We start from the raw sequence: 22,194 nt of genomic DNA on the forward strand, positions 1-22,194 counted from the left end.
CCACACAGTTTATTATTTAATGCTTTACATTAAAACAACAATCCTACTGCTTTAATTAAAACCATATCCATTCTCTTCCTGATTTAGTTTGTCAGATTCTCTTCATCTTGGCAATGCTTCCTACTGTGAAACATAAGATGTTTATAAGGGAAGTTTAAAGAACTCAACTCTGTAATGGGCATTTAAAAATAAGAATTCATAAAGTGGAGGAAACAATGTGAAAAACCCTACATTACCAGAAATTATTTAAAAAATACAGACCTTGTTATAGAAATCAAACAATTCCTTGTGACTGAATTCCACAAGAACTTTCTTCAGGCTCTGTAAAGAAAAAAGAAAGAAAGAAAAAAGTTTAGTTGTGTACAATTTACATTGCATTTTTTTTTCCTCTCCAGCTAGCCTCAGAATATGCCATATTATTCTGAGTGGTTTAAAAAAAAACAAACAAACCAAACTTACCTCCTCTACTCAACCCCACTGATCCAAGAACTCAAAAATACATTTACTAACACTCCACTTAAGCAAAAGGTTTCAACTCTATAGGGGCATCTGTTCTTTAAGTTGACTCCACAGAGGTTAATAAAATATATTCCAACAAGAGAACAATTTCATTACGTATTTTTTCAAGACAGAGATAATACATGAGATTATATTTCATCTTTCTCAGCAGTCCATTTGAAATCTAGTAAATACCATTACACAAAGACACTGGAGGCAGCATATCTGATTGAACTCATCCAGCCATTAATGCCTCACATCAGCACAGCTGCTGCCTCCAAGCATTAATCTAACAGTTATGATCTTAACGTGCTGAGATTGTTACCTTTTGTAATGTACAGACTCAGCACAAGTTAACAACACAACAGCTTCAAAGCTGGGACTTAAACCTGCTCATTCCTTTCACCTCAAATGCAATAGAGAAATCGTTATGGATGCTACAGATGCTAAGTAATATTGTGTACGTATGCATGATAGTGCAGTAAAGTGCGACATTAACCCAACCCACCCCAATCCGCTTTTGGTTGATTTTGTAAACTGAGGAAACACTGTTTCTGAAAATTGTTCAAACATGTTTATTTTACTCAACGTACCTTTGGGAAGTGAAAGTTAATGGGGAGAGAATACCAAGAATGTATCACCCGCTCTGATCATACTGTCATGCTCACGTGACATACAACAGGCACCATGAATTGAAGAAGTGGAAAACTGTTGCAAACAGACATTGATTCATGCACTTAATTGCCTATGGTCATTTCCAACACTGTATTAATTCTATTTCTCAGTTTCTATGCTCACTTTTTTGTTTTATTTGTTTTAATGATTTCCATTTCCATTCACAAAGCCAACATTTTCAAAACAAGTTTTCTCCTAATTTTAGGAGAGTCAGTGGGGCTCTGCTCAGAAACGGCACCTCCCTTTCCATGAAGCCTAAGCACATAGGCTCCAATTCCTTTCTTTGTTTTCTCTTATACACCCATATAAGTTTCAAAATGAATGAAGAAGCATACCGGCTTTAAAGCCTTATCGTTTACGAATGATAAAAAAAAAAAACTATGAATTTTTCAAATCATATTAGAAGAATCAGTTGGTTAACTGGCACATATCCTGAAACCTCCAAAGGCTGAATCGGCATTATCTAGCAGTGCTATATTTCCTTCCAGCAGTTAAAGGGGAATGATAAACCTAGGTTTACCCTAGGGAAAAGCAAAGCAAGTTCATTTCTTTACCACCCCCTCCCCAGCCGAAAGTTAGGAGAGACTGAAGACTGAATCAGTATGTGAACAGCTCATTTGATGTACCCCTAGAGGTAGCAGCCAAGCTAGGCTCTTGTTTCCTGTACTTTGCTTTGCTTTCTTTCAGGGTAGTGTTTTCTAAAATGTTACCCTGAGGAAAGGGAAGGAAGGTAACTTTAAAAAAATACTTCTTAAAATAACAATAGCTAAAATAATGTGTGTGTGTGCATGAGTGTGTGCATATATATGGATGTTTATTTTACACACACAGGCACACACACACACACCCCTATCCATCCATCCATAATAGTAATCCCTCAGTATCTGCGGGAGACTGGTTCCAGGACCTGCTGTGGATACTAAATTTTCCGGATGAAGTCCCATAAATGCCCCTCCAGATCTGTGGTTCCGAATCCGTAGATTCAGACAACCGTGGATGAAGTAGGGCCACAGTATTTATTGACAAAAATCCAAGTATAAATTGACCTGTGCAGTTCAAACCTGTGTTGTTCAAAGGTCAACTAAATTTAGTCTTACTTTACTGAAATACTTAGCCCCATGAAGGAAAAAAACTGATACCTGATATAAAATTTCTTATGCTTGACATAATAATGGGTAGCTATTATCATTATCATTTCCCATTCAACTCACAATGACTTAGAGAAGACCATGAGAATATGGAAGAGTATGGGAGTGGTTTTAAGTGTTTCATGTCTATGTGTAGAGAGATTATCCCAAATTTTGAGAATCTATGTTTACCTAAGGGGTGGCCAGTGGCAGTTGTTTTTTACGTTTAGGGAAGTAAGGATGGAGCTTAGATGTGTAGGATAAAAAGGAAAGGGGGGGGCTTCCCTGGTGGCGCAGTGGTTGAGAGTCCATCTGCCGATGCAGGGGACGCGGGTTTGTGCCCCGGTCTGGGAGGATCCCACATGCCGCGGAGCGGCTGGGCCCGTGAGCCATGGCTGCTGAGCCTGCGCGTCCGGAGCCTGTGCTCCGCAGCGGGAAAGGCCACAACAGTGAACGGCCCGCATACCGCAAAAAAAAAAAAGGAAAGGGGGGTGCTGGCCAGGGGACAACTTCCCACATTGTCATGTTCTGACATGCAACCCCACTGAGTCTAAGAATCTTAAACTCAAATCTGGCCTTCCAGGACATTGTACAAAAGTACCTTATCAAGAAAAAAGTACAGTTCACGTTTCATTTAACAGTTTGGTAACTTTATTTATGACTTTAAATTTAGAATGGATGATGGCCTCCATTTTTACTCTTTCTTCAGGTCCCATAAATATTAGGAGTAGACCTGATCAAAATCTCCCCTGGGACTCCAGCATTTTTGGGAGGAAAGCACACTCCTAGATTTCCTTGAGAATATAACCAGAAAGTGACAAATCTGCTTATCAAATGAGAATCAACTCTTTAAACTTCATTGTTTACTCTTCAGAAAATGTATGGAAAGGTTCAAATCATTATGTTGTACACCTAAAACTAATACCATTTTATGTCAATTATATCTCAATAATAATTAAAAAAAGCCACCTGGGTGGTAGCATTTGGCTGGGGAGAAGGAGGACACCATCAGGAGACCCTCAGATGCCAGATTCGATTGTTAAAAGGGACTCTAGCCAATGTGAATGATCTGGAAGCCTGGCTGGTGGTGGAACACAAGGGTTGGGGGTGGGGGAGAATAATTAGGAACAGCCCTTTTCTACCTTTCTTGGTAGGGTTCCTGGCAGTTCCCCCAGCTGAAAGGGGTGCATCCAGATTGCCCATGAGTACCCTGGACTGACAGTCTTGATCTGATTTGAAAAAAAAAAAAAAAACAAGAGACTTGAACAGGCACTTCCCAGAAAAGGATGTCCAAACAAAAACATATGAAAATATATGCTGGAAGGGGTGAAAATTTTCTAACTACCCTGGAAACTTGTCTGGCATTATTTACTAAAGCTGAATATATACACACCCTATGACCCAGAAATTCACTGCTAGGTATTAATATTGAGCTCAGTAGAAATGTACACATTTGGGCACCATGACATAGGTACAAGAATATTGATAGTATTATGATTCAAAAGAGCTAAAAATGGAAGTAACCAAAATTTCTTTCAACAGAAGAATATGTAAGTAAGTTGTAGTATAGTAATACAATGGAATGTTATACAGACATGAAAATAAACTACAGCCAAATACAGTATCATGCATGACTAACAAAATAAAGTTGAACATCGGGGCGGGGGGCACAGAAGAACATGTATGATTAACTGCATGCATATGAATATTTAAAAAAATAACAGAAAAGGTTTTAGAGACAAATGCTTAGGTGGTAAAAGTATAAAGTAAAGCAACAAAAATACTACCAGAAATACCAAAATATTGATCACCTCCGGGTGACTGCAGAAAGGAGGCAGTAATTGGGAGGAGGCATAAGAGAGGCTTCTGATTTCTTCTTATTATTGACTGTTATTATAAATTAGGCAATAACTTATTTCTTGATCTTGGTGGTAGGTAAAAGGGTGTTCTTTTTTTTTTTGACAAATTACTGTGCTCTTTTTCTGTATGTGTGCTATATTTCCCCAATTAAAAAAAAACCCGGCACTGTTATGTGTTAAATTCATTCCTTTTTATTCAATAAACTTTTTTTTTTTTTTTTGTGGTACGCGGGCCTCTCACTGTTGTGGCCTCTCCCGTTGCGGAGCACAGGCTCCGGACGCGCAGGCTCAGCAGCCATGGCTCACGGGCCCAGCCGCTCCGCGGCACGCGGGATCTTCCCGGACCGGGGTATGAACCCGTGTCCCCTGCATCGGCAGGTGGACTCTCAACCACTGAGCCACCAGGGAAGCCCTCAATAAACTTTTATTAAAGGCCTACAGGCCTGTTCTAGGTGCTACGTAAAGAGCAATGAGCAATAGAAATCAAAATCCCCCATATTCTAGTTGAAGAAAACAGACAATAAACAAGAAATGTAATAAAGACAATAATAACAATAATAAAAAAACCATCATCATAATTCACAACATACATATAGAAATGTTTGTTGGTGATAAATGCTAGGAAGAAAAATAAAGCAGGGAGAGGGAATGTATGTTTGGGGGTAGGTAGGTGGAGATTCAAGGTTAGATGGTCAAAAAGGGTCTCACTGAGCTGATAACATTTGAGTTAAGATTTACAAGAAGTAAAGGAGTAAAAAAACCCCACAGAATAGGAGAAAATATTTGTGAATCATTATCTAATAAGAGTATAGCACCCAGAATATATAAAGAACTCCTATAATTCAACAATAAAAAGACAAACCCATGTGGGTGGACCCTAATCCAATATGACTACTGTCCTTATAAGAAGAGATTAGGACACAGACACACACAAAGGAACGATTGTATGAAGACACTGGAGGAAGATGGCCATCTACAAGCCAAGGAGTGAGGCCTTAGAAGAAACCAATCCTGATGACACCTTGATCTCAAACTTCTAGCCTCCAGAACTGTGAGGAAATAAATTTCTGTCATTTAAGCCATCCAGTCTGTGGTACAGTTATGGCAGTCCCAGCAAACTAACAATAGGCCCCATCATCTCTTCTGGGACAGAGAGAAGATCTTTAAGAGCAACGGAAAGCCACTGGAGAATTTTAAGAATGATGTAATTGTATTTACATATTAACGAGTCACTTTCGGTTTTATTTGTAAATGGATTAGAGCTGGACAAACTAGATGTGGAGAAACCAGTTAGGAGGCTATATTGCATTCGTCTAGGCAAAAGATAGTGACCTGATCTAATGTGATGGCAACAGTGATAGAGAAAAGTGAAAAAAACTTGAAAAATGGTTTAAGAGGTAGAAGAGATAGCATTTAGTGAAAGATTTGAGCTGGGGGAGGAGGTGAAGGAATAGGTGGAGTCAAGAATGACTCTCGAGTTTCCAGCAAGAGAAACTGATGGATGCAACTGAGATAGGAAACTAGAGGAGTAGATGCGAAGAAAGAGAATCAAAAGTGCAGTTTCAGACACAATTAGCTTGATATGTCTGTGATATTTCCCTGAAAATATCTGAAATAAGTCTGGAAAGACAGAAAAGGAAATTAGATAAGAGATATACATTTGGGAGTTACTGATATATTGCTATTTAAAACTGAATGAGACTGCCCAGGAGAAGAATGCAGTATGAGAAGAGAGGGCAGCCTGAGACAGAACCCTTCGGAACTCCAATATTTAAGGTAGGTAGGTGTTTCATAAATGATGAGTATCACCAAGTCCACAAATGTTTTCTGCATGGTATGTGGAAATATATGGCATTTATGACATGAATCAAAATAATTTAGTAAGTTGGCACACAGGCAATAAAACTATGTGGCTTGCCTTCAACGTTCCATTTTCCAGTAAGACCCATTAAACTCACTAATATTGTTAACTAAATATACACAGACTAGAAGATTTACTCTCTTTCTTCTGCTTTATACATATAAGATTGCAACCAAGAACCCATTTAGGAAATTCATTACTTATGTTGTCTAAGCTGGTCTCATGCATTAATACCACGCAGACTTCCTGCACCCTATCTGAAAACACTGCCAAGTGAAAATGAAAGTGCAAAGAGTATCATTCTGCCAATTTCTTAAAAGAGAAGAAAGATGTATTTGTTCACCCATTTCTTCTATTTTTAATTTGTAATCCTGTCTGCAAGCACCTGGATAATGTTGCACATACCCATTAGCAAAATTCCCATGGAAATAGAATTTAGTAAGGTCTTCAGAGAGGTCTAACTTGATGAAAGCTGACAGTAAAAAGATCGTCTGCTTTCCCATTAGTTAGAAATTAGGAACACATACATTTTCCAAGAGAGAAATGTATTAACCTCATCACAAATTATCTAAGCAGAAATAACCTCTAAATAACAGATATAAATAGATAAGAATTAAACCAACTTTACATTGCTTAGCTTTTAAAATTAAGTAGGATATTAGAATTAGAAATCATACAATTATCTTTTCATCTAGAAAATCAGGAGTAGAGGATTCCAGTAAAAGAAAAACTACTAATCTCTTGTCCTGGTTAAATCTAAAAATAATTTGCTAGGGACTTAGAGAGGAAGTTTTCTCCTTTTCACTTACAGAAATGATGGATAGCTATAATATTTAATTAATATTTCAAGTTCTACTGAATGGGTTTATAAAACAAATCATTAGGTACCATTTATTAAATAAATACATCTAAAAATTGTATATCTACAACTGTACCTATATACAGTTACAGATCACTGTAAAAATATTCCAGTATTTCTATTATTATTTGTTGACTATCTTCACTATTATTGAATAGTTAGTGAAACTCTACTCATGTACATGAACATGAACCATTTCTGCCACCCAATAATATACAGTTATTCAATAAACATCTAAACGGTACTGATACAGAGATGAATAAGCCATATACTCTTGACCAAAGAAAGATCCTTTTCTAGGTAGGCAGGTTGCCCTTTACAGCTAAGCTTCCAACTATAAGAAGAATGTACATGGAACAGTGAGAAAGAAGGGATTCTCTGCTCATTGTCAGATCAATGGAATTAATCCTAGCAACAAAAGGGGTTACAACCAGCTCCGATTCAGAGGATGCTAGCTTGAGAAGGTGGAAGCAAAACATTCTAGGTAGAGGGAAAGAGCAAATTTCCATTTTTCTGCACGGCGGTTGGACTACACAATCTCCCAAGGTCCTTTTCAATTCTATGACTCAAGGATGTTGAAAGGCACACCTCTATAAGCAAAGTAAATTGGGGAACTGAGGGAGTTAGAGGACCAAAAAATGCCAGTAAGAAAGAGCTTTAGGAATAACATAGTTCAACCGTCTTACTTAACCGATGAGAAAACTAGTCTTAAAAAGATGAACTAACTCATATAAAGTATACAGCAGTGGAACTAGTCATTGTTCTTTCTACTGCATTATTATGGTAACTCAAGATAAAACAACACTTTCACCTGCATATCAAGCTAATTTATAGAAAAAAAATTCTTCCCATGAATTTGCACAATTGCTTCCCTTCTCTAACTCATTATACACAGAAATACATAAAAGCTTTGCTGAGGGTAAATAGTTTGATAAATATGGCTGATGAGATGCCAAGTAAGAGATGTAAAATGTCAGGTGAAGGTCTTAAATTTCTCAAAAATTTTCAGAAAAAAATATAAGCAACTCTCTTTGTCTCAGTTACATTATTTTTTTTTTAAAAAAAGCTACTGTGAAAATTTCACAAAAGTTAACACAATACAATTGCCATGTTTAAAATTCTAATTCCAATTATATAAACAAAACTGTTAGCCCAATGAATATACTACATCATACAGAGAAACGGAGCAAGAAAATCACTACTTTCACCTGAATATGGAGCTGATTTCTGTTGCTCCCTCAAGTCCTATGATTCCAGAAGCTCTTCATTAAAACATTGTCTAGCCTAGCAGGCTCCAAAACCTCACAGGCATTGGCCCTGCTTTTTGAGGAGGGCAGTGGGCAAACTGAAAACCCTGAGCTTATGTCAAAGTTTGATAGACGTTATAAAAAGACGACTGCAACAAATACAAGCCACAAAAGGCATTTCCCCAGGGTCAAATCAACCAATTGTAACTTGTCTTTTTTCAACCTTTGAAAAGTATAGTTTGACAAAATGCTTATCTGTTTAAGAATACAGGCAGTACATAAACAGCAAAAGCAAATTTCTAGCTCATTAACATGGCACTCAAGACTTCCAAAACCTGGCCCATGACTCCACCTATGGCCCCATCTCCTAATACCCTCCTAATGTGCTGCATGCACCAGCAGTACCAGTAGCATTCTGCATACTTCAGGTCTTTGTTCACGCTGTTCCCTGTCTTCTCCCAGTAATGCTCCCAACTGCTCCTGTGTGGGCATGGACATACACACATGCGCATATACCAGCTATTTCATTTGGCTAGATCCTTTAATACTCAGCTCAGTTGACACTGCGGCACCCTATGCATACCTCTATCTTTGCCTTTCCCTATTATACTGTATGGAATTACTTACATTTGTTCCACTGATGGTAGGCTCTTTAAGGGAGGGGCTAGCCTTTATTTTCTTTATTGTAGTCTAATAGCCTAGTATGGTACTTGATCATAGTACTTAATAACAATATATGGTTATTGAGCTTAATTTTAAGAATTAAATTTAAATATGTTCCCTCTCACCCCACTGGGGGAAAAATATTAAAAAATATTATATATGGAAAGTATCAGAATAAATGGATTTTGCCTGATGACAATGTTTTCAAAGTATTCTATTGCATTTTCCCCAATGCTGACAGCAGACAGGTCTTATAACTCTTGCTTACTTAGTAAATATGTAGGCTAAATAGGACAAAAATTAAACTCTGAGTATTGATTCTCTAGTTAGCTTGAAAAATGGCTTCTCATACTTGAAGGTGCCTGTCTCAAACTGGTGAAAGCTGAAGACTCGAGGTTTTGTACATACTTAGCTAAAAATACAGCAGTTGTGGCTGTCAACGTAACAATAAACCACTTTTGGCCAGAAATCTTTATTCAATATAAAAATTGTGTAAAAGTGTGTATGAAATATTGCCACTAAATGTTTAATCTGGGATATATACTTCAGCTGTTAGAACATTTACTCCGTTATCTGTGTACGCTCTTTTCATTCTGGCTAAAATATTACTTTATTCTTGCGTAGACAAAACAATATGCTTGGCAGTCATATCATCACCATATTTTCTGTCCTTTTAAAAATTAACAGTGTGCTATGCATGAGCAGATCGCAAACTTGGAGCCAATCAAAATGCACCTTCTATAGTATTCATTAACTCTAATTTATTATGTGTATGCTGATATGTCATTACGATTTTCAGCTTTGGTATTGAAATATTTAGCTATGGTTGCTGAATATAATCAGCAAGATAAGAGGTTTTGAATATGATTACATGAAGCTCCTTAAATATAGTAAGAAATTATGTTAAGAAGAGCACTGACAGCAAAAAAATGGAGTTTTTTCCTGTATAAATATTATAAGTGATGCTATCTTTTTCTGAAAATTATACTTTATTCTAATTATAAATACTTATCTGATTACTGAAGCATTATCATTACAGATTTAGGAATAGCTGCATTACTTAACTTCTCAAAACATGTATTAGTATCCTAGCTGAAGGATTCCGGGTAAACTACAGATATCAAATTGAAATCATACTATGTTTTCAATACGTAGTTTTAAAGACTATGAGCTCAGTGTCCAAGTTTGGGTTTCTCCTTTGTTCATAAAATCACATTACTGTACTCATAGTAAATTCATAGAAATTTGGATGGTGTGTGTGTACTTTCAAGAGCTACTATGTACTTTGCATCCTAAACTAAACAACCTAATGTAATTCACAGTGTTGAGAAAAAAACAATTAAAAACATAAGTCGGTTTAATTTTTTTCCATATTGTGCTGTCAGGTCAGTCTGCAAGGAAAAGAGAATGAATATGTGCACCTAAATGAGTATTAATTTCACAATTTCGTTACAATTTACACTTCTTAACAGCTAACTGGAAGCTCTGTTTCTGAAAAATAAGAATGGTAAGTTCAATATTTGCTCCATGTTCTGGAGGGCACTGAATTTATCATGTAAGCGCCATCTGAAAATCCACTGTTAACCTGCAATATAATAATAGGAAACTCTCTATTTCACCCTCAACACATGTGGACCCCAAATCCTAAAGACAGGCAGCTATAATACTAATTTGATTATGGGTTAATTTAAGGCAGTAACCATCTAGAAGAAATTGTTAACTTGTAATCATGTTGTTCCATTACAAATTTTTAACTTGTAATGGTGACAGATGAAGATTGAGCTCATTTTTTTCCATCCACGTTAGTTCCCTGCTAACCTCATTACCTGATTATAATTTGCAAATTCCTCTTGGAATCATCAAATGAACTAATAATGCATATTTTAACAAAGAAATGGTTCTAACAAGTTAATATTTTTCTATAATTCTGAATATATCTGGAGCTCAAATAAGATTTTCATTTTACATTTAAAATGTAGTGTCTGGGGCATGCTACTATGAATTCAGAACAGCACTGGGAGATAGTTCAGTCTGTACTATGGTACTTGAGTAAAGGGTGGAACGTAGGTTTAATTTTTAATTTAGGAAAAATAATGACATTGGAGAATTTAACTTACACTTTTTTAACAGCCTTATGAGGATGATCATACACCATACAATTTACCCATTTAAAGTGTATAATCAATGGTTTTGAGTATATTCACAGAATTGTGCAACCATCACCACAATTAATTTTAGAGCATTTTCATCACCCCAAAAAGAAACTGTATGCCCTTTAGCTATCATCCACCAACCCTCCTAACTCCTTGTCCCAACCAGCAATCTACTCTCTGTGCCTATAGATTTGCCTATTCTGGAAACAATATAAAATTTAAATGGATCCCTAATGCACACTAATATTTAAGGAATAGGCTATAATAAAAAGTGGAGCTTTGCAAAAACAAAACCTGAGGAATGCCTTGAGCAAAGTTGGATAAAAACTATACAAGTGCTATCACACACCCTAAAGAAAGAGTTTTAAGAAGGAAGGTATGATTCAAGTGTCAAGGCTCTCCAAAACCAACTGAGAAAAGGACTGGTAAGTTTTTATTTTAGATGACAAAGAGAATGCTACTGACATTGGCAGAAGTATTTTTGGTGGGTTGGTAGGGAGAAGCCAATACCAGTAGATTAAAAAGGTGAGTAGAAAGTGAGGAATTCAAATGAATGTAGACCAGGGGTTGGTGAACTACAGTCCACAGGCTAAACCTGGCTTGCTGTCCGTGTTCATAAATAAAGGTTTACTGGAACACAGACACACTCATTTGTTTATGTATTGTCTGTGGTTGCTTTTGTGTTACAATAGTGGAGTTGCACAGCCTGGAAGCTTTTAAAAAATATTTACTATTTGGCCCTTTGCAGAAAAAAAGTTTGCCAACCCCTATTGTACACAAACATCTCAAATTATTAGTTCTACTTAACAAAAGTGACCTAATAAGCATTCATATTCCACATTATGTTCACTACTACCAGTTTAAAAGAACCTGCTGTTTATATGTAAGTGGAAGTAAGTAAAATCATCTGTCTTGAATACAGCATAAATACTCATGTCAAGGTTGAAATTTCAGGCCCTCTTCACTATCATTTGATGCACTGCTGTTTTATAGGAAAGGCCTAGAGACAGCTGCAGAGGCTGTTAGATCTTTGGAATAAATAGAATACATCACTTAGGACCTCACATTTATATACATTTTCAAACGGTAGTAAGACCTTATATCATGCAAACTTCTTTAAGAGAAAAAAAATGTGATTTTAAAATTGGTATTTTTAAAAATCAAGCTTTATCTTTTTTTTTTTGCGGTACGCGGGCCTCTCACTGTTGTGGCCTCTCCCGTCGCGGAGCACAGGCTCCAGACGCACAGGCTCCAGACGCGCAGGCTCAGCGGCCATGGCTCACGGGACCAGCCGCTCCGCGGCATGTGGGATCTTCCCGGACCGGGGCATGAACCCGTGTCCCCTGCATCGGCAGGAGGACTCTCAACCACTGCACCACCAGGGAAGCCCTCCCCAAGCTTTATCTTTTTTCTAAAGTTTATTAATAAAAAATGCTTTTTTGAATGATTAGCTCCAAGTGTTTTATTTTAATGAATTATATATTCATACGAAGTCCATAAAAAAATTGTTTGCGTGTCAATTTTAAAACTCTAGTTCCTCTACGAAGAGAAATAAAAAGCCAAAGGTTTGAATCAGAAACATTAAAACTGGACTGTTCAGCTCTTGCTTGTTGTATGTGGTCTTTGCCTAGAATGATTCATAACATAATAAAGCGACACAATTTGGTTTAACGTTTTGTTTCTGTTGATGATTAGAGAGGCTACAAGCCTCTCTAGCCTAGTCATTAATATTAATGAGCTTTGTGACCTAGGCCAAGTTAATGAAACAAACCTTTAAATAACATATTAAAAAGTCAATAATAATTTTGAACTTGCTTTATAGAATTTCTAGCATTTTACAGTGCTAGAAAATAAACAAGGATTTCAAATACATTTCCTAACCTGGATGGGAAAAAAATGACAGTATGGTAAAAGTATCCATCAAACATCACTTTTTGATTATAGGTCACATAGGGCTGCTTTAAAATCAGACAAAGGTAACAGGGAATTAAGACATAGATTATTCCACAGATGACTGGAATACAACCTAATTTAAGAACAGGTTAAATCTGTGTTACCCCAAAGTGATTACAAGTAATTTTTACTTTCAAGTCACATCTGAGTTATTAACAAGTGAAAAATTGATAAGGTTGGTGGGATTTACCCAAAATAGTTGTGAAAAAAACTACTCAGTTGTGTCACGGAGTTGGAAAAAGTTAATGATTTTGTAAAAATACAGGGTATTCGTGTGGAGCAATATTATTTTAAGTGGGGTGAAATAATGGTTTAAAGGTTTCTCTTTTAGCCATTTATGAAGATACTGGCTTAAAATAAAAGTCTGTGGAAACGTGTAGAAGCAGCCAATGACTATGTCGCAAGTCAGACCTCTTCCAAATAGACAAAGCCTACTTCTAGATGGGCCAGACTAATTGGAAAACAGTATTATTGGTAACAGAGCTAACTGATGCCCTTCTTAAAAAATGATCTTCCATGTGGGTGGCTTGGGAGTAAGAACCATATTACTGGTCATGCTCTCAGTTTGGTCTTGGTTTGAAATGTTAGCCTAGTTCATGAAGAGCACTTGTATTTATGCAGCAGGAACTAGATCTGAGATAGGCTCTCAAGCACACGAAATGCATTATGCAGCATTAGTAATATACCTACACTTTCATTTGGGAATGCTTACTAAAACTATTAAACAAAGCAGCATCCCTTGCCCTTTCCTTCCTATTCCCCCTGGCCTAAGCACAAAGTCCTCAAAAATTAGAATGCTGAATTCGCTTAAATTTCTTTTCTTCAGTCTCATTATTCTCTAGATTCTTCTAAATACAGATGCCAAATTCAGTTTTTTAAAGTGCCACTTTCATCAAGTTGCTTTTCTACTAAAAATAGTATCTCCCCCATTACCAACAATTGAAGTTCTACCTCTTTTGGCTAGAAGTCAAAGCTTTCCATAAACCTCTCCCAGTCTACCTTTTCCTTTTTAATTATGAAATATTTAAAATATTAAAAATTTACAGAGACTAACAGAGCTGACAGGCATGTAACCCAATACCCAGATATAATTCAGGTTAACATTTTGTCCTTAAAAAGAGTAAATAGGGGCTTCCCTGGTGGCGCAGTGGTTGAGAGTCCGCCTGCCGATGCAGGGGACACGGGTTTGTGCCCCGGTCCGGGAAGATCCCACATGCCGCAGAGCGGCTGGGCCCGTGAGCCATGGTTGCTGAGCCTGCGCGTCCAGAGCCTGTGCTCCACAACGGGAGAGGCCACAACAGTGAGAGGCCCGTGTACCGCAAAAAAAAAAAAAAAAAAAAAAAAAGAGTAAATAAAGAATACAGTTAAGTCTGCCACCACTCATCTTGTCTCCTTCCCTTTAGTAGAAGGACAAAGATTTACTAGAAATAAAAATACAAAGAAGGAAATGAGAAACAACAAACAAAAGACTTAAAAATGTACAAATATAGTTCTTAACTACATCAAGATTAATGATTTTTTAAATGCCCTCCAATTATTAACCTTAGATTAGAAAGTTGAAAAGAAAGAGAAAAAATGGCAACTAATATCTCTTTTACTTTCATTGCAAATTTGTAATAGAGGCAAAATTAGACCTAGTGTTTGAAGATGGGATTTGAATATGCAGAAATGGGATAAAGAGTATTCACTACTTCTCCCATGTCTATCCCTTATTCCTCTAATAAAAAATAAAAACTAAGACTGGCAAGGCACAGATAAGAAGACGTGAGAGCCCATTATCTTCTTTAATAACCTATATGTATGTAAGCTAAGATGGCTTACAATCTAAGGAACCAAAATAATGGTTAGAAATCATTCTCAGTACATAGCACATGCATGGAAAGTTGGGAGGGAGGTGATCATTAGGAAGAGGCTAAAATAACCAAAAAGAATCAGTATATTTAGAGTTGTTTTTAGAAAAGGATAAGGGACAAATCTAAAAATATATCACTTTATTATACAAAAATCATAAAAAGTAACATGAAAATGCTTGAAAAAAGATACTGGACAAAAATATGGTACAGAATAACTCAATTTTTTCTAACTTAAACTAAGATTTTTAAATTTTATTTACTGCCTGAAATCCAAAGGTCAACATAACCTATGACGTAAAATATGAAAATCATTAAGGAGAAATCACAGCCTGCATAATGACCTCAGTATAACTTGGTTGACAAACTGGGTTAGAAAATCACAGGTTTGGTGAGTGGCCCAAAATTTCTCCAAGTGTATCAGCTTTCCCCTGGCAGCCATGATAGGAAATCTTTCCTCTAGAAATACTATGTTCAGAGAATACTGTTTCAGTGCTATGAAGTAAGGTATTCACATGTAACCATTCACACAACTAAAGATGAAATTGCGTTTTGAGTGCAACTCTCTTTAATGTTGTACTTTACATATTGTCAGGTTATGGAAAGAGATTTAAATGAAAGCATAATAGGAGGAGTTCTTTAGAAGGTATCAACAGATTTATTTCTGTTGCATCAACTCAGACCTATTACTTCAGCTTAAGAGGATATCTTCTAAGATTAGATGTAAAACATTAAAATCTATAAAATATTTTATAACATCTTTATAAGAAAGAGATGTTAAACCTTGTCCAGATTCCATCTTGGATAATCCTTTCCATTGAAACAGTCTCCTATAGTTAAAAAAGAAAATATAACAATTCCATTTTAAAATAATCTATAATTTGAATCTGTAATAACACCAGAAAACTGAATTCTAAAGTTTAAATGAAAACCTATGCATATTTAAGGGTCTGTGTAAGCACGAAGATCTTTCTTTTCCGTGTATTCAAATTAACTTCAACCATCCTAGTTTTCATTTAGTTACAGAGTAAAATATATTTCAAATATCTGACGCAATTACTAAATATGCTCTCTGCCCAAGTTTTAAAAAGTCTCATGGCTGTTCTTCTCTTCCCCCTTCAGTCCATCCAACTCTGATCATGAACTTCTTTTTCTAGAGTTTAGATCCTCCAAAGATTCTTCATTACTGGCAGAAGTTTAAATTCCCCAGGTTGCCACTTTAATCCTTCTACAGTGCAAGTTGAATTATCTTCTCCCTGCTACCTCTACAAGGATGCTATACAAATTTGCTTATTACTACCCTTGAACACTTCTGTATTTTCTCAAAACAATGCCTTTATTCCCACTTCCCCTTTCAATGGGAATGTACTCTTCTAACTTACACATGGCAAAACCCCGCTGAGGCACCTCTTCCATGAGGCCTTCCCCCATCTCCCCAAAGAAATGCATGTCTCCTTCTGAGCTCCAATATCTTCCACACTTCAGCTAGTAGTGCAGCATCTAACATATTCTACCTTGTACTGCATTTTCCTTGTGAATATACCATCACTTTTCTAGTAGGACGCAAGCTCCTTTATGGTAGGATCTTGAGTGTCAAACTGCTTGTGTTTTAAACCCATCTTCACAAGTCACTGTCTTGAACAAATTATGAAATGTTCTATGCCTCAGTTTCCTCATTTGTAACATGGGGATAATAATAGCACCTACCTGACAGGGACAGAAGGATTAAATAGGTATTATGTGTAGAAGCATTTAGGCCAGCTGCCTGACCTGGTATTCAGTAAGTAATCAATGATTGCAAGTGTTTACAATCCTTGTCATCATCATCATAGTCACCATTGCTTACGCTCCACATGCACCTAGCCCAGGGTCTTGAACATAACAAATATTTGATAAATGCTTACTAAATTGAATAGAATCTTTTTTGGCTTTTCAAATCAAGTGGAAAATAAAGCCACATGGAAAATACTGAGCAGGGAAAACCAAAACCAAAATCTCTCTTAAATGTAACATTTTAAATGAGCAAGTAGTAGATTAATAATTAAATACAAAGAGTTATATAAATGTTGTCTAAATAAATTACTTTCCAGAAAAGATGTAACATCCTTTAGATCTAAGCTAAATGTGGGTTACGATTCTGAAAGCTAAGTATTTTCATACCTATGGGTTGTCAGAGAGGGCCTTTCCATATACATTTACATACATTAATACAGTAGTTGACCCTTCAATGACTAGGGTTTGAACAAAGCGGGTCCACTTATACATGGATTTTTTCAATAAATATACAGTCAGCCCTCTCGGTCAGAAGGTTTCGTATCTGCAGGTTCCCCATCCGCGGGTTCAGCCAACCACAGATGTGGAATCTACTGAGGGCAGACTGTTGGATTTGAGAATCCGCAGATTTTGGTAGCTGCAAGGAATCCTGGAACCAATCCCCTGCTGATAGCAAGAGACAACTGTACTATAATGAAGGTCCATTTCAATAGTACTATTAGAACTGCATGAAAACTCCTGACTTTCCAAGGCAGTGAAAAAAAGCCAGTAAGTAGAGAATTATGTTTTAGGCAGAGAGCATGCAGAGGGTTGGTTTCCTTTCCCACATGACACTGCTTCACACTAAAACTGCATCTTCCAGCTATTTTTGGATGTAATGTCTTTTGTGTTCAGACTACCAAATAATGCAAAAGTATGTTACTGTTTTGTGAAGTAGATAAAACGTCTTTAATAGAATGAGTCTATTAGGTCCATTTTCACTGGTGACCTAATCCAGAGATTAAAACATAATATTAGTATCAGAAATATTTTCACTATTCTTTTTCATGAATATGTGACACAAAATGAATGCCAGCTACTCTGAACATAGTATCTTAGATTTTCAGGACATGAACTCATGTATGGTAGGCACTATGTGTCATTTACATAGTACAGACTTGCTTTAAAGAACTAAATATTCTTTTCAATGGCAAGGCAAATAATTCAACCAAGTCTTAGACTAAAAGGACTGACCATGTTTTGCATTTAGATGACACATCTTTCAAGGAACTGAAGACACTGTGCAAAATCTAACAGAAATCTTTTCTCTCTCCACCAAGCTCCTAACTAGGAAAAAAAAAAAAAACATGCTAAGAAAGGCCAGTGAGAAATTAGCAATATGATGCAAGGCCCAGATCCAAAAGTCAGAAAGGAGATCACAATGCTGTCTCTGTTATGTCAACAGGTGGGCCTCAAAACTGCAGGCTTCTGTTTTCAAATTAAACCTTGATTTGTCTTTTACATGGCACTGTAGCTAATGCCCTCTTATCTCCTGGTAAGAGAGGAAACTGAGAGTTGTAGAAAATCAAATCTCTGCATGCTAAGTGCTATGGTGGAGGTAACAGTGATGTGAGGTGCTGTGGAATGAATTATAAAATGACAGAGCTAGATTTTAGTGAAGGAATATTCTGACTAGCTGAACTTTAAGCGGTAATTTTTTAAATACTAAAGGGAACTAGAATATTAAACAATATTATGGTTTCAAATATACACTGAAAATTTGACCTGAATTATTGTTGAATAAATCTGCAAAATAAAACCCTTCTTTTCCCCCAGCACCATGTCCTGCATTTTAATCACTAGGATTCATCTAAGGAAAATGTACACCTGAGAAAGCAGGGCCAGATGGATCCTGAACGGCAGGAGGTGGTTTGGACCTGAAACAGTTTCATTTGATGTAGGGGCCGCACTGTGAGTTAAAGGCTCTCAAGCTGGCATTTTAAACAACAGGGTACAGGTTCACACTATGGATAACGTCCAGCTCTCTCTAACTCTTAATCGTCTCAGGAACTATGGTTTGCTGCAAGTCAAATACATCTGTGTTTAACACGTTTTTAAGAAAAGTCCTCAAAGAGCAAAATAGCAACTATTCACTTTCTAAAACGTGTGCGTATAAATAAAAACTTGCTTATATTACTAAACTTCTATAAAAGCAGAGAAATTTTTAGTCATGACAACCAAATAGGAAAACTTACTTCAAGTTTTTTCCTTTGCTAGATGAACTATTCCTATTACAGTCACTAAAGAAATAATTTCCAAAGCACTGTTTATTAATTTTATACTCATTTTTAAAAAGGAAACAATGGCTCCTGATAATACACAGGACATATTAAATGCAAGGTTGTAAAATATTTGACATAGAAATACTGCCAAATATTGTACAAACGGGCCTAACTTGTACCTCAAATTATTTTGGAAATGAGTACTGAAGTTATAAAAAATTATTTTCATTCTGCTGGTACAAAATGTAAAGAACAAAATTCATAGGTATTTTATCTTTAGCTTAGTTATTAGAGTAAAAAGACATGGGAATGCATAGACTAGGACCTGACAACCAATACTTAGACAATAATCCGTTTTATAATGAGTAGAGTTACACATTTTCAAATAATTAACATGGAAAAAACTGGCCTTAAATTCAGTCTTAAACTCTAAGAAAAGCATATCTTAATTGTTAATGATGAAATCCAAGCATAATAATGTCTTGTTATAGTATTGGCAATTAGGAAACTGAAGAATTATGGATAAGATAAAAACACCTATGTAGGTTACTTCTACATCCTTTTAGGTCTAACTTTGAACCTTATAATGATTTGCTCTCCTTAAATTTAATTTCAAAGGACAACAAAAAGAAATTTGTCCATAACATGTATTAAACTCCTAGTGGGTTGAAAAGTACTGACTGATACTTGGACAGTTTTGAGGAATACAGAAATGTTTAACATAATATTTAGGTAAGAGTGGGCCAAATGAAAACATAAAAACCTAGACTCAAACTGAAAAAGATGAGAGAAAACACTGATTAGAAAAGCGATGTAGCGTCTAGAAGTTGAAAGTACCAGTTCTTGAGTCAGACTGCCTGTGTTTCAATCCTCGTTCCATCACTTAATAGTTGTGTGGCTTCACACAAAGTAATTCATCTCTCAGTTCCTCACTTTCCTTTTCTGTGAATGGGAATAATAATAGTAACTAATCTCAGGATTGTAGTAAAGATCATATGACATGAAAAGTGCTTGGCATAGTGAATGACACAAATTAAGTGCTCAATAAATGTTACCTAAAATTATTATAAAACTAAGGAAAAAAATATTTCTGAAGTCAAAACACTAAGAATGGCTAGCCAGTAATACCAAAGGTTGATGAGAGATCAAGAAGATGCAGAACAGGAAAACTGAGCCTGTTGGTAAACCATAAACAGGGACAATTTTAGTTGATAAGTGAAGATAAAAGTCAGGCACTAAAAAATTAGTGCTGGTTGACAGGAATGAAGAAGCCAGAGATATGGACATATACAAAAGGCTGCAAAATAAAAATGAGAAAAGGATACACAGAAAGAAGAGAAGAAGAGGCAAGAGTCAGGTGTTTTGGTCAATAATAACCAGAAAGATGTCAAATAAATGCAATGAAATGAAAACTTCTAGTCATGATAACGTATTTTTAGAAATACCCAGCTACAGGTTATACTGATCAATTTGACAAAAGAGTTTTACTAAAATATAAGAATACACTGTAGGGCTTCCCTGGTGGCGCAGTGGTTGAGAGTCCGCCTGCCGATGCAGGGGACACGTGTTCGTGCCCCGGTCTGGGAAGATCCCACATGCCACGGAGTGGCTGGGCCCGTGAGCCATGGCCGCTGAGCCTGCGTGTCCGGAGCCTGTGCTCCGCAACGGGAGAGGCCACAACAGTGAGAGGCCCGCATAATGCAAAAAAAAAAAAAAAAAAAAAAGAATGCACTGTAACATCACTCTAACCTTACTAAAAAAATAAATATAAAATAAAAGCATCACCATCTCCCCACCCCAACAAGAAAATCCTCCCAATGCCTGTAGAAGAGCTACTTAGTATTACCCTAGCAAGATCAGTAAAACCTTAAAAGGAAACAGCAATTGTCACATCAAGATTTTCAGAATCAGTAACTCCATAGGTACACCTCTGATTTCTGATTGCATCCAGGTTTTCTATTCAATAAACAGTTTTGAACATTATAATCAACTTCTTTTTAATCAAAACTAGTCATATTGGCAAATTAGGTAATACTGAGAAATATAATTCATTATGGCAGCTTTCTTTTTCAGTAGGTTTTTAATCAGTTTTGGATGCAGGTGCACTTTTAAAAGAAAAGCAACAAATTTCTATGGGCTACTGATGTCTCTAAAGTAGGAATTGGTTTTTCTAGAAAAAAGTAAAAGACAAAAACGAAATCAAATTTTGTAAGTCTCCATGAAGCAGTCCATGTACAAAAGCAATCTTACTGACTTGTTAATAATTTCTAACTTTCACAAAGAGAACGTGTTGTTCCGCGTCTTCCTATTTTTGAAGAGTTTAATGAAAAAACATATAGTACTTACACCATAAGTAAACCAGAACTATGTAAATGACAATATTTCCTTATTCTCTTCTAAATACTTATTAGCAAACTTTGTTTCAAAATACAATTATGAAAAATATGACATTCAAGCCTGGGGTCTAATTTAAAATTGCATTCATTTTCCAAAAATGTAATTAATTAAAATGAGGTTATAAAAAAATCAACCTGTCCATTTTAGCAGGCAGGTAATTTGCACAGATTGGTTATTGCTTTGCATGACTATTAATATAATATCTGATTTTTGCTTTTTACTGAATCTTGCCTGGAACAAGACAGTGAAGTTATTTTATAATCCCCATTAAAGTACCTAAGGTTTACTTCTTTTAATATTGCTAAGTTAAAATTTACCAACCAAAATGCTGACTTGCCATGCTACTTTTGAAAATAACATGTCTACTTTAATAAAATGGATCAAAACTGAGTACTGAATATATCAAAATAATCCATTTGTTACCATGAAATAAAAATACCACTTAAGCAAGTTCTTCTTAAATAGGATGACTAACAATAAATACTGCCCAAGAAATTGCTCCAAAGTCAGTAGCTTCAATGTGTTTTCTTGGGGGAAAAAAATGAACTCATGAAGAAGGTTAATGATAAATAAATAGCTTTTATAAACTCATTACGTACTATAAACATTCAGCACATTTTCGTTCTTTTAAAATGTTGATAAACCTCCATTAAATAGTTTCATCATCTTTTCAGTTCCTCTTAATTTTGAAATCTATACTTTTTTTTGTTTGTTTTGTTTTTTTGCAGTACGCGGGCCTCTCACTGTTGTGGCCTCTCCCGTTGCGGAGCACAGGCTCCGGACGCGCAGGTTCAGCGGCCATGGCTTATGGGCGCAGCCGCTCCGCGGCATGTGGGATCCTCCCGGACCGGGGCACGAACCCGTGTGCCCTGCATCGGCAGGCAGACTCTCAACCACTGCACCACCAGGGATGCCCCTGAAATCTATACTTTTAAGAGAAAATGAATCATGATGGCAAATAAGGACACATTTACCTCTTCCCCTTCCCTTCAAATTCCACAAAAAATACATTTTTTAA

General features: G+C 36.3%; 1 protein-coding gene across 10 annotated transcripts in view; it reads right to left on the bottom strand.

Moving 5' to 3' along the window:
- The window catches only part of COMMD10 (COMM domain containing 10), a 172,509-nt gene that overhangs the window by 13,138 nt on the left and 137,177 nt on the right, over positions 1-22,194 (bottom strand). For 5 of the 10 annotated variants that reach the window (XM_033423800.2, XM_033423804.2, XM_033423803.2 and 2 more), the window contains exons 6-7: positions 3,443-3,529; positions 262-321 (exon numbers count right to left, since the gene is read on the bottom strand). In XM_033423800.2, coding sequence (XP_033279691.1) covers positions 262-321; positions 3,443-3,529 — 147 coding nt within the window. The remainder of the gene's footprint in view (positions 1-261; positions 322-3,442; positions 3,530-22,194) is intronic. The other 5 variants (XM_033423802.2, XM_033423805.2, XM_049707651.1 and 2 more) reach the window with 1 other exon arrangement.

Source organism: Orcinus orca, chromosome 3, assembly GCF_937001465.1.
Source record: "Orcinus orca chromosome 3, mOrcOrc1.1, whole genome shotgun sequence".
NCBI lineage: Eukaryota > Metazoa > Chordata > Mammalia > Artiodactyla > Delphinidae > Orcinus > Orcinus orca.